Source organism: Raphanus sativus, chromosome 7 (assembly GCF_000801105.2).
Source record: "Raphanus sativus cultivar WK10039 chromosome 7, ASM80110v3, whole genome shotgun sequence".
Taxonomy (NCBI): Eukaryota; Viridiplantae; Streptophyta; class Magnoliopsida; order Brassicales; family Brassicaceae; genus Raphanus; species Raphanus sativus.
This window is the reverse complement of record NC_079517.1, coordinates 6,726,583-6,739,209: the sequence shown is the minus strand read 5'-3', so window position 1 is coordinate 6,739,209 and position 12,627 is coordinate 6,726,583. Positions and strand designations below refer to the sequence as shown.

The following is a 12,627-nucleotide window of genomic DNA, read 5'->3' as shown; positions in this document are numbered from 1 at the left end:
TTCATCGCTTACACTTAAAACCGCCACCCAAAACAAACACACACACACTTCCTTCTTCTTCAATATTTTCAATCACATTGCGTCTCCTCCTCCCGATCCTGCAATCCCTCCTCTGCTTTCTGATCCCATCCAATTCAGTTTTTCCTTGACGATGGCGGAGACTGAGGGATCACTGGCCGATGATCGAGAACTGATCGGCGGTTTCGAGACTAAGTCTCCATGGAAAACAACGGCGTCTCCCGCCGAAACCGTCGACGCTCCTGTAATGGGTGCTCACTCGTGGCCTGCTCTCGCCGACGCCGCGCAACAGCCGCGACCTAAGAATCTTCCGACGGCGGCGGCGGCGGCGGCTCCGCCGTCTAAATCCATTCCGACCTCAATCCCAGCTCCTGCTCAGGTTAGTGATAAGCAAGCCAGCTTATCAGTTAGTCAGTAATCTATTAATGCTAATGTATCGGTGGTGGTTCGTTTAATTGGTAGGTTTTGGTTTGGATTGTTTAGTTACTTCTTAGCAGAATCAAAATTAGGTTTTATCGAATTCGATGCATGATGTGATTTACATTTGCTTGGGTTGAAAGGTTTAGGAATCTCTTTAGGTTTAGATTTGTAGCATATAGTTTGCAACTGAGAAGTTTCTATGTTTGATGTTTTAGGCTGTAGCTGCTGGTCAAGGGAAGTCTAAGGGTGGTGGAAAGGGAAACAACCCTGCGCACAAGAATCCGTCTGGACGTCATTCAAAGCCAGGCTCGAAGAGCAACCAAAGTGGTCCTCTTCCTCCTCCTTACATGATGCACGGTGTACCTTATCATCCAGCTCCTTTTCCACCTATGGTTCCTCCGCCGCCGCATGCTGCTACTGGTCCGGAGTATCCGTATGCTCCTTATCCTCCTTACCCGGTTCCTGGAGCTCCTGCTGTTGCAGAGTCTGGAAATGAGAAGAAAGCTCAAGCTTCCCCTCTTCAACCTGTTTTGCCAGCTCCTCAAGGAGACCACCCTGGACAGCCTTGGCAGCAGCATCAGAGGGGGTTTGACCCCAGGAACATGCCACATGGCGCTGGACCGAGGAATTTCATGAGACCTCCGTTTATGGGACAAGCTCCTGGTTTCATGGTTGGTCCAGGTCCAGGCTTTCCCGGTAAGATATTGATTCTTTGTCAAGGTTTTCTGGAAAGGGATTGGCTGACTGCGGCGGTTAGAACTCAATAGTATATCTTGATTTAACCTGATTTCTGTTTTTTTCTTTCTGTTTCTTGATTTGACATAGGGCCTGTATACTATTTGCCGGTTCCACCTCCGGGAGCTATAAGAGGTTATACTCCACGTTATGCTCCATACCCTGTTAACCAGGGTCCTCCAGCACTGCCTCCAGAAAAACTCGACTTAAAGGATAGAGTCATAAAACAAATAGAATACTATTTCAGGCAAGTTTTGTTTCTACATCAAGTCATCTATATGTTTTGTGCTTCTAAAACTATGTTCTTTGCTGTACACCTGGGAATTTCTTGTAGTATTTCCATGCGTTTAGATCTAGCTGTGTTCACCTTATGTGTATTTATTCCTTTTTTCAGTGATGGAAACCTTCAGAATGATAAGTACCTCATTTCCTTGATGGATGAACAAGGATGGGTTCCCATCAAAATTATAGCTGACTTCAAAAGGGTAATACTTGTAACATGAGCTTGGCTTGCTTTCTTTTGCATTAGTCTATTTCTTCATCTGCATTTACCTAATGTGCTACTTTGATTTTACTCTTGAATTACAGGTTAAGATGATGACCACGGATGTAGAGTTTATAGTCTATGCATTGGGATATTCTAAATCTGTTGAAGTGCTGGTAATAGTACCATAGCCACCTTGTTTCTGTGATCTCACTTGTCTGTTTGATCATATCACGAAGTTCTGGTACTCTTATAGGGTGAGAAGATACGCAGGCGAGACGAGTGGTCTAAGTGGGTTCCTGCATCTAAAAGGTCAGCCTCTGAGGAAAAAATTGGAGACAATGACGGAGATTCCCCAGAGAATACAACAAGAAGAGATAACTCTGAGATACAGTCAAAGGGTACTTCAAAGCCTACTGCGTTCTCTTCAGAGGTAGAGCTTGTTTTCTTTGAGTAGAGAGATTCTGTAAAACTGCCAAATTTTGTTCCAGTTCATAGCTTTTTTTGTGCTAAGGTTCAGGGAGCTCAGCCATCAAGAACCAATGCTAATGGAAGTGATTTCATGAAATCATCAAGCGAACAAAGAAATATGGATGACTTGTCAAGCGATCTAAACACTTTCTTGCTTGATGAGGAAATGGATCTGGAGCATAGAAGCCCTAGAAAGAGTGGACTTTCCATGTGCAAAAGGTAGTGCACGAGTTGATTACTCTTGATATTGGTTTCATCCCTCTTTTTCGATATTACCTTTTGGATATGAACCTTCAACTGCATATAAAGTATTGGAGTGTGTGTGTTTAAATAGCCCTCTCTTTAAGCGCTATGGCTCAAGGCGCAGCCTAGAGCGCCTTAGTCACTAAGGTGTGGGGCAATCCACAAAACCGTCGCCTAGACCATATGGCGAGGCTTGTTTACTTTTTTTAACGAGACTTTGACCAAGTCACCAACTCATCGAACCCTAACAAACTCTTCTAAATTCTTCCTGTCTAACTTATAAAAACTAACTTAGAAACACAAAATGGTCATCTAATTATGTCTTCTAAGTTCCCACTTTGCCGATGTTAGTTAGAATCATTCTACTTGCTAACTTCCTCTTCATCCCCTCTTTGAGAAAAGAATATGTTGCGAAACACCACCAAAAACTGACCTTTTTCACATGTTAAATGACGTATATTTTGTCAGTACATCATGGGAACGTGCACCTTGGCTTATGAGCACCATTTAAACACAGATTGGAGTTGATGTTTTGGTTTATTTGAATATCTGTAGAATTGAGGATGAAGATGATGATGTAGCTGTTGATGATCATGATATCCAGAAACTTGTAATTGTTACCCAGGTATTACACCGAACTTGTGATGTATTTACCTGAATTCTTTGATGTGGAGTTCTCATATTCCGTTGTATGCTGGACAGAATAGTGGGAAAAGTGATGGCACTGGAATCAGTGGGACAAAAGCAAAGAACATTCCCAAGGAGCTTGCCTCCACAATAAACGATGGTCTTTACTACTTTGAGCAGGTTAGGGTTTTTTTCTCGACAGAATGATATGATCTTTACCTCGTGTGGAGTCTACTATCTAAACACCAACGTGAACAGGAGCTGAAAAAGAATCGACCTGGTCGTAAGAAGAACAATTCTCATTTAGATAGCAGAGATGGAAAAGTGAAAGGGGGAGGATTGAACACTAAACTAGGCGAAAATTCCGCAGCAAATGGAGGTGAAGAGCATAGCATTAGGAGGAAGCAAAATAAGGGAACCCACAAAAATCAAATGGCCCATGTAAGGAGGTTCTTTTCCGGCAACATAAGGAACCATGGGGCTACTTCAGAAAGTCCACCTAGTAGCTCCATTGGATTTTTCTTCGGTTCTACACCTCCAGACAGCCATGGGTCAGTGTCCTAGACTCCTAGCAATTCCATGATATTCCCAATTTATTCTTGTTTTTTTTTTTGCCTTTTCATGTTTTTGATAATTTTGTTCCGACCTTTAACAGCCACAGGCTTTCGAAACTGAGTTCATCACCACAGTACTCTCTTCCTGGCAGCAGTCCACCTGTGGGATCTTTACCAAAATCATTTCCACACTTTCAACATCCGAGCCACCAACTGCTTGAAGAGAATGGGTTTAAGCAAGAAAAGTGAGTATATTTCTTTTGTTATACAACCTGAGTTTTTATTGTATGGAGCATTACTTTAGTTAGGATAAGTTTGTATCCTGAGTACATCTAATCTCAACTCTTTTTTTTCTAACTCTGCCCATAGGTACTTGAAGTATCGCAAGCGGTGCTTAAACGAAAGAAAGAAGCTGGGAAGCGGATGCAGTGAGGTAAATTCTATGCCAACCTCATTTTGATGATCTTTGAGACAGTCGAATAGATATCCTAAACCTGTTTTCTGGAAATGTGTCTGAATCCTGGATGTTCTGTCTTCAGGAAATGAATCATTTGTACCGATTCTGGTCGTATTTCCTCAGAGAAACGTTTGTTCCGTCTATGTATGAAGATTTCCAGAAGTTTGCTCTCGAGGATGCAGCTGGCAATTACAACTATGGGTTGGAGTGTCTCTTTAGGTTTTATAGGTAAGACCTGCATCTTTGACATTGCATCTGTTCTATGCCTATTTCACTGCGGATAAGCTCTCTAGTTTAAACTCAACCTCACCAATATTGCTGTGCACTCTGTCTACAGCTATGGTCTGGAGAAGCAATTCGATGAAGACCTTTACAATGACTTTGAGCAGCTAACGGTTGACTTCTACCGCAAGGGAAATCTATATGGCTTGGAGAAGTATTGGTAAGGGCTCTTCCCTTCTCTGAGATAAATATAATGTGATTCTTGGTGACGTCTCTAGCGATTATCTACTTGTTACGTTTTGTCGATTCTTGGTGATGTCTCTAAAGACGAAAGCTCTCTTTTTGTGCAGGGCATTCCACCATTACCGAGGCCAAAAGGAACCGATAAAGAGGAACCCTGAGCTAGAGAAGCTACTGAAGGAAGAATACCGCAGCTTAGACGATTTCCGAGCGAAGGATCCAATCACCAGCCAGAAAGTAAACAAGTCTCATTGATGACTTGAAGAGACAGAAGAGTAGAGACATCATAATAGGCTGCTGCTTACCACTAAGCAAATGATCCTTAAACCTTGACCTGAAATTTTTGTGCATCTGAGACCAACCAAGTGAAGCCATCACTCTGAATTTCAAGGATATTTGTTCTTGTTTGGTGTTTTCTTTTTTATTTTAAATATATTTTGGGTGTGCAGGATCTCTGCAAGACAAACAGAGCTTTGACTGAAGAGGCGTGCGTTCATCGACACAAGAGTTTCGCCCTCTCCCCAACGTTTTAATCTCTTCTTTTTTTTGTACATAAATTTTCTAATTACTAAATTTTGAGAGAATAACAAAAAAGAGCTGGCTGTAGTCTTTGTAGAAACAATAAGGGATGTTTTGTTTTACTTGAGATAATTACTTAGACAATTACTTTTTTTGTTTGTGTTTGTAAATTCTGTGTTCTTCTAGCGTTTTATTTTTGGCATATGTTGTGTCTGCATTATCTTATCTGCTGACTACAATTCCTAAACTTAAGTCCACCAAAAAGATGACTTACCAAAGAAAATGTGGTTGGTTAATTTTACTGGTTAACCAGAGTATGGAGTCTTAAGGGGCAAAATAGAAGTCATTGTTGCGTGGGTGATAGATCTTGCTGTCTTTATTGCTCCTGCAAGTCAAATGGTAAAACATGTTTCAAGTCGTTATAACCACAATGACCAAAAGATCATATGATATTTGGTATGCCAACTTTCTTCCGGGCACCTAAAAGCTAAAACTTTACCATATAAATCACAAATTAATGTGAAGAAGAGAGGAAGAGTGACGGTCGATTTCTTTAGTTCGTGAAAAAGACATCGCTCTACAATTTGAGAAGGGAAAGAGATAACGTTTGTGATGTGTAAAATAGATGGAACAACAGTTATAATGTCTTAAAAAATACCGATTTGATCAAGCATTCACACCAACAAAGGGCAGCAAAACACTTAAAGGAGCGTACTGAATATCATATATAAAAAGAAGAGGAGTCTAAGGGGGATTTAAAGTTTTGTTGGATAAAGCAAAGAAAATTAAAAGCGGCGGACTGGACGTTTCCTTCAGCAGAAGAACATGGAGCTTGCAACTTCCGAGTTCAACATCGGCATGGGTGGCACAGGGGCTTCTCCAGATCTCGTGATCCCAGCATGGATCGATGATGTCTCAGACACAGACGTGTCCTCAAATTTCATCACAGTTCCCATCTGTACAGCCGCCAAATGAGCATAACAAATAGGTGCAACTGCAAATAAAAACAAAACTTGAGATTAGTATTCCACTATATGATAGGGAAAAAAAACAATGATAGTCATCACCCTACAACAACTATAAGCCCATCCATCAATTCCTTACAAGGCAACTAAATATCTGAACTATCAACAATTCAACAGTAGTAATGTTAAAGATATGAGAATTTACCGACTGAGATGGCACTGGTGCTCCTCTGGTAGCTACAATTAACAAAACAGACAAGTTTAGTAGACATTACTAGCACCATAAACTGATAAAGAATTTAAAACTGATGTAATGCTTACACATAGGATAGAGAATGAACAAGTTCTTGGAGGTCGTCTGTCGAAAATCCAATCTCATCATAGAGAACATGGTAATGTGTTGGCCTTGTAGTTCCCTAAAACATCCAAATCAATAAAAAAAAAGAAGTTTTAATTCGATTTCATAATGGATTCGAGCAGAAGACTTCCACCACAAGGATCCATTTACTTACCATGACTCCAGCATGGGCACAGAGATAGAAGTCATTGTTGTGTGCGTGACAGATCCTGCTGTCAACTATTGTTCCTGCAACATGTTTCAACTCATTTTTAAACCCAGGGGCGGCTTAGATGAGTGGGCGGGGAGTGCGACCGCCCCAGGGCCCAAGGGTCCAGTTTTTTCTTTTTACAATTTTTTTTTGAAATTTTTAATAAATAAAAACGTAAATATAAATATATTTTAACTAAATTTAGTTATGTATATTTTTAAAACTAAATTTATCTTGAAAATTTTCATCCAAAATAATATAATTGCTTAAATAATTACATCAAATTTTAGATTTTAACTAATTTTCAAAAGAGAAATTGCCAAAAAGCTATATAATTTATTTTTGTCCAGGGGCCTAAAATGTTTATGAGCCGGCCCTGTTTAAACCACAATGGCCAAAGCAAAATCATGCTCAGGTCAATGTATTTTTTTACCTGGAGGAACATTGTCAGGGAATCCATCCCGGAAGAACTTGGTGTGGTGGTTCTTCTGTGCAATGATCACTGTGAACTTGGGTTCCCAATTTTCTTCAACAAACTTGCATGCCTAATAATGTAAACCCCAAGAAAATAATAATCAAGTCCATAAATGTCGACCTTACATTACACTAAATAAACAACCATAACAATACCTGCATCATCTGATCCAATTCAATGTTAAGAACTTGATTGAACTGTGAATCACTCACACCATCCCTACATGTAACATTAATAACCAAAATTTAACAAAAAATGTATTATACTACTTTCACATGATACCTTAATACTAATATGTTACTCCACCTGAAAATGATAATGTGCTCAGGTTTCCTCTTCCCGGAGCTTGAGTAAAAGTCGAACAAGAGCTCCCTGGAAAAATGCATAAAATATGATGCCACAAGCTATATGAACACAACACAAAGAGTAGTCCAAGAAGTCAAACCAGAAAATTCCTTCATCTACGAGTATTCCCTTTTCGTTGGCGACAGGTTTGAAGAGATTATCAACAATTTCCACTTTCCTATATTGTGTGCGCACGCATGCCCTATATTTTGAGATGAGCGGCCATTCTCTGGATCCCACAACCTGTGGTTTAAAAACACACACAAACATAGACAAGACTTTAGACTTGAACTCACTCTGGATAACATCATAAGAAACGAGAATCAATGTTACCGCAGCAATCGATGGTACGTCAGACTGACTAGGGGAACCATGAGATACATCCATCCCAACAATGAAGGTAGGAACTTGTGTTACTAAAGGCATTATTGCTTGTGAGCGCTCCATAGCTAACAAGGAGTTCAGTCCACCGAGCTGCATATAGAAATAGAGTTGGTAAGGTAAGGTCTTTTATAATCAATCTTGAAAATTTTTTAAGTGACTGAAACTTCAATGTTGAGAAACCACCTTGGCATTTATCTTGAGGAGAACATTGGTGATATACTGATCTTTTATGTTTTTTGGAGGAGCAATACACTGAGTCACAATTCCATGTTCAATAAGATTCTTCTTCTTCCATGGACCTAGAAAATTCAGAGACAAGTTTCACATTTACATTCATTAGTTAAAAATTCAAGAATAGTATAATACAATTACCATAAACAAGAGAGTTTTTCTTTTCTGCAAGAATGCAAAGAAGGAATAGAGGTTTCTTTTTTCCTAGTTCAGATCGCATCTGCTCGAACATCTTTTCTACTCTGATATTAGGTGGTGCATCCTTAAACCCAGGATTTTCTTGAAAGACATCTTTGTATGGAGGTTCTACATTCTAAAGGAAAAACAAAACAAGGGAAGGGGAAGGATTATAAGCAGTAAGTGCATATATGATTGAGTTTCTATATAGACAATCAATGATCCATATGAAAAGCTTACGATTCCTTTCGACCTTCCACATCTAATCAGGCCAGAAATAAGACTATCTGTGTCACATGGAGCAGAGAAGTTCACAACAGCCCATCTAGTAACCGTGGCTGGCTCAACAAGTTTCTGCAAATGAAAATTCAATTAGTATCATAGATTGAGATAGTAATCATGAAAAGATAAATAATCTATGCACCTTATAATTGAAGTTCCAACGCCCATTGCGAGGTTGAAACTCCTCTCCATTGCCCATTCTCAGCTGATTGAAAACAAGGACATATAATTAATTAATCTAACCTTCAAGATTGAAAAAAAGAAAATGATACTTGCAAGGAAAGCAACTTAAGCCATACCCTTGGTGCTGGTAAAACGCGACCCTCCACTTGAATGAAGCTAGAGCCAATGCTTACACCAGTTTCTTGCAACACAAGGTCAGCATTATAGTTGCTATTCTTCAGACCCTTCAAGATGAAATAACATAAATCAAAATTAGATAGAAAATATTCAAAGTCTCATGGATAATGGAAAGAAGAAGACCTACGTTGGCAAGTGAAGCCATTCTTTCATGTGGCCTCTGCCTAGAATTTTCTACCAAGGAAGCCTTCTGAAAACTACTAAGCGATTTTGTGTAACGCTGTAGACTCACAAGTTCACAGTGCTGAATATATAGAGAAACCAAAGCATAATAAGGCTGTGCATGAGAATTTCGTTGAATACAAAAAGAATAAAATAACAACGCACTAAAGTTTACCTCAATGGGAATGTAAGTTGGGCGCTTTGGCTTACCAACATTGATGCAAGGAAAGTCACCTGAATATTCCAGTTTGAGACCGCGAATCTCGGTGAAGTAATGGTACACCGTCATCTGAACCTCCTCAACTACCCCCTTATTGTTTTTAGAATTCATAGTAAACCTATATCAATCAAAGAGAGATATGTTATAAAGAACTCAAAGAGATGTAAACATGTAATAAAAAAAAACATCAAATCACTACATACATTTGATATTTGCAGCGCTCTTCACTTAGTCCAGTTATCTTATATTCTCTATTTGAGGGGGAAACCTTAACTCTGAGATTCTTGAGAGCACGTCTAGCCTGATGAGGGAAAGTCAGATAATTAAGTACACTTCTCAAAGATAGTAAAACATCGGCTAAAATGCTACAGCAGAGGATAAGATGGTGCACCTTATTCCAGTCAAGATAGTTTGGGTGATTCACATTCTGATTTGCAAGAAGGAAATTAATAACAGGGCCTGGTTGTACTACCATTGTAGTTGAAGTGTCTAAAGAAAAGAAAAGGCGAAAAAAAAAATCAAGTGTTAATAGCCAAAATGTTACAAAGAAGACACTAATACACATTAAGTATTTACAAAAACGAATTACCGATGTTCAAGGATAAGCCTCTCTGAGTAGTTCTGAAGCTTGTGTGGAACCCTCTGACACCAACTACACCTCCACCAATGTTTATAAAGTTCTGAGCATCGTTGTGAAAAAATGATTGGCGAACGAGTAGGCAACCTCTGCAGAGAGAAGTTAAAACATGCATAAAAGAACAAGCAGAGAATGAAAAAGACATTCCACAAAATCAACTTACTGCCTAGCTGAATTCTGTCTCAAAATGACATCCAACACTCTTGTAGCATCTTGAAGATTATCTGTTTCCCTTCCCTGAAGAGCGCTTGCAAGGGCCTGCATGGGGATCCTTGCAGCATAGCTTATCTCAACCACGAACTTCTTGGATCGGTGTGGCCGCCTTGATCTTTTCCTGTCTGCGTCATTTGTTTCATTTGGACTAGCATTTCCAGTGTTGTTTCTGTAGATAAAGATAACGTTATCAACTCGTCATAAACTTGAACAACATGGTAGTACCTAGATGTTTTAAAACCAAACTGAAATTTTGGCACCTGCTAGAAATTGTGTCTTCAAGAACGACTGAGAAATCCATTTTGTTGCTAGGAAGAGCACCAACGGTGAACAGATTCTTCTGGCCATCATAAGCAAAGTATTTGGATCCTAATTCTGTTAGATACGTTTCCTGAACCTTTTCAAGAATCTTCCTAAAAATACGTTGAGCCTCCATTGGACTCCCATCTTCATATTTAATAGCGACCTGCGGTATCCAAAGATCATACTAAGCAAGTATTTTAAAGTAATGAACGTTTATGAGCAGAAGAAAAAGAAACAGTGATACAAATAGAATACTAGAGGAAACATGTACATACACTGTAATGATAGAAGTGGCCATTTGCGTTGTTGAAGTTGACTCTGAAGTGATTGGTAAGAAGAGGTGTCCTCACTCCTTTGGACCCGATGCTACGCCGAGCCATTGGAAGAAGAGTGGTCTTTTTGATATGCTCAGGTACAAGGTTTGGTGGAACTACAGGTGGGGGAGGTGGTAGCCCTTTTGCTTCATTAGAATCCATATCTACAGGAAAAAAGAACAGTAAGGTCAGAAGAAATGACGGAACCAAAGTACAATAGTTAAATAGTAATGGTAAAAGCATGAACATAACATGTACTCGGTATCCGTTCAGATTCGGTTCAGATATATTAATATTTTAGATTACATGACTAGAAATTTAAGCCATTTTTAAGCACTACAAATTTTAGTTTGTTTTGGATTCCTTTTGACTTTTTTATGTTATGTTTGGGCTTATATATCCATTTAAATTATGTAAAATAATTTAAAATCAACAAATAAATATTTCTAGTGTTTTGAGTATTTTTAGTTATTTTCGGATGTTTATTTTTGGCTACTTCTTTTAATTTCGGACACTTTTTTAGATATTTCTGATAACTCTAAATATTTTAGACATTTAAGTATTTATGCATATTAGATTTGAAAATAAATAATATATTTAAGTATATATGTTCAGAATATATTGGTCGGGGTCGAATTTTGTTATGATTCTTTGAATATTAAAATTTTAGATCCATTCGAATATTATACCATTTTGGTTTGGTATAATTTTGGGATTATATTTGGTTCAATTCTTCAGATGTAGATATTTTACTACTCTAATAACAGATATCATGCCCAAGAGGCAAGCAGTTTGTTTTGACAAAATTTTCAGTTTCCTGTGAACTAAATCCCTTTGTCTCAGAAATTTTAAATATTTTTAATTGAAAAAACACGCAGACATCTACTTATTTATGCATGGATCATACTAAATCACTGACATGCATTGAACGATTTGTATCCGTTCAGATTCGGTTCAGATATATTAACATTTTAGATTTACATGACTAGAAATTTAAGCCATTTTTAAGTATGACAAATTTTAGTTTGTCTTGGAATCCTTTTGACTTTTTATGTTTTGTTTGGGTTTATGTATCCATTTAAATTATGTAAGAAATTTAAAATCAAGAAATAAATATTTCTAGTGTTTTGAGTATTTTTAATTATGTTCGGATACTTATTTTGGCTACTTTTGAATAATTTCGGACACTTTTCTAGATATTTATGATAACTCCAAATAGTTTAGTTATTTAAGTATTTATGCATATTAGATTGAAAATAAATAATATATTCAAGTATATATTTTTGGATGTTGAGAATATTTTGGTCGGGGTCTAATTTGTTATGATTCTTTGAATATTAGAGTTTTAGATCCATTCGACTATTATACCATTTTGGTTTGGTATAATTTTTTGGATTAATTTGGTTCAATTCTTAAGATATAGATATTTTACCTCCCTAATAACAGGTATCATGCCCAGGAGCCAAGCAGTTTGTTCAGACAAAATTTCAGTTTCCTGTGAACTAAATCCTTTTGTCTCAAAAATTTGAATTTTTTTAACTGAAACAAACACGCAGACATTTATTTATGCATAGAATCATACTAAATCACTGGCATGCATTGAACGGTTTGTATCCGTTCAGATTCGGTTCAGATATATTAATATTTTAGATTTACATGACTAGAAATTTAAGCCATTTTTAAGTACTACAAATTTTAGTTTGTTTTGGATTCCTTTTGACTTTTTATGTTTTGTTTGGGTTTATCTATCCATTTAAATTATGTAAGAAATTTAAAATCAACAAATAAATATTTCTAGTGTTTTGAGTATTTTTAATTAATTTTTGATATTTATTTTTGGCTATTTTTGAATAATTTCGGACACTTTTCTAGATATTTCTGATAACTCCAAATATTTTAGACATTTAAGTATTTATGCATATTAAATTTAACAATAAATAATATATTTAAGCATATATTTTTGGATGTTCAGAATATTTTGGTCCGGATCGAATTTTGTTATAATTCTTTGAATATTAAAA

At 37.5% G+C, this 12,627-nt stretch overlaps 2 protein-coding genes across 4 annotated transcripts; one reads left to right on the top strand and one right to left on the bottom strand.

The window, feature by feature from the left end:
• Positions 1 to 5,150, top strand: LOC108817929 (la-related protein 1A). Of its 3 annotated transcripts, XR_001944097.2 has the most exons (16): positions 1 to 397; positions 654 to 1,134; positions 1,264 to 1,420; positions 1,568 to 1,658; positions 1,762 to 1,833; positions 1,914 to 2,090; positions 2,172 to 2,347; positions 2,927 to 2,996; positions 3,074 to 3,178; positions 3,257 to 3,549; positions 3,654 to 3,797; positions 3,922 to 3,985; positions 4,092 to 4,237; positions 4,347 to 4,451; positions 4,582 to 4,836; positions 4,921 to 5,150. XR_001944097.2 is itself a non-coding variant. In XM_018590756.2 (15 exons), exons 1-15 carry the CDS (start codon positions 152 to 154, stop codon positions 4,724 to 4,726), a joined length of 2,466 nt encoding a protein of 821 aa, XP_018446258.1. In that variant the 5' UTR covers positions 1 to 151; the 3' UTR covers positions 4,727 to 5,150. The 3 variants fall into 3 exon arrangements, 2 of the variants coding, with proteins under 2 accessions (XP_018446258.1, XP_018446257.1); XM_018590756.2 differs by having other exon boundaries at positions 2,178 to 2,347; positions 4,582 to 5,150; XM_018590755.2 differs by having other exon boundaries at positions 4,582 to 5,150.
• Positions 5,151 to 5,668: 518 nt separating this feature from the next.
• LOC108816446 (protein argonaute 9) lies at positions 5,669 to 10,768 on the bottom strand. The gene is made up of 22 exons (XM_018589016.2): positions 10,568 to 10,768; positions 10,250 to 10,455; positions 9,940 to 10,158; positions 9,729 to 9,865; positions 9,531 to 9,628; positions 9,343 to 9,440; positions 9,095 to 9,257; positions 8,885 to 9,001; positions 8,697 to 8,804; positions 8,540 to 8,602; positions 8,356 to 8,469; positions 8,080 to 8,251; positions 7,891 to 8,006; positions 7,657 to 7,797; positions 7,424 to 7,566; positions 7,285 to 7,350; positions 7,134 to 7,197; positions 6,937 to 7,048; positions 6,468 to 6,541; positions 6,277 to 6,371; positions 6,161 to 6,192; positions 5,669 to 5,984 (listed from the first exon to the last, which is right to left on the bottom strand). Exons 1-22 carry the CDS (start codon positions 10,766 to 10,768, stop codon positions 5,803 to 5,805), a joined length of 2,721 nt encoding a protein of 906 aa, XP_018444518.1. The 3' UTR covers positions 5,669 to 5,802.
• Between the last annotated feature and the right edge of the window lie 1,859 nt (positions 10,769 to 12,627).

Excerpts from the sequence above, each read along its gene's own strand:
- LOC108817929 (XM_018590755.2), top strand. The coding sequence starts at position 152 with ATGGCGGAGACTGAGGGATCACTGGCCGATGATCGAGAACTGATCGGC. Across the intron at positions 1,135-1,263 it reads TCCAGGTCCAGGCTTTCCCG|GGCCTGTATACTATTTGCCG; the intron begins GTAAGATATTGA and ends GATTTGACATAG. Across the intron at positions 3,179-3,256 it reads GTCTTTACTACTTTGAGCAG|GAGCTGAAAAAGAATCGACC; the intron begins GTTAGGGTTTTT and ends CAACGTGAACAG.
- LOC108816446 (XM_018589016.2), bottom strand. The coding sequence starts at position 10,768 with ATGGATTCTAATGAAGCAAAAGGGCTACCACCTCCCCCACCTGTAGTT. Across the intron at positions 7,351-7,423 it reads GTAGATGAAGGAATTTTCTG|GGAGCTCTTGTTCGACTTTT; the intron begins GTTTGACTTCTT and ends GCATTTTTCCAG. Across the intron at positions 7,198-7,284 it reads GAGCACATTATCATTTTCAG|GGATGGTGTGAGTGATTCAC; the intron begins GTGGAGTAACAT and ends TGTTACATGTAG.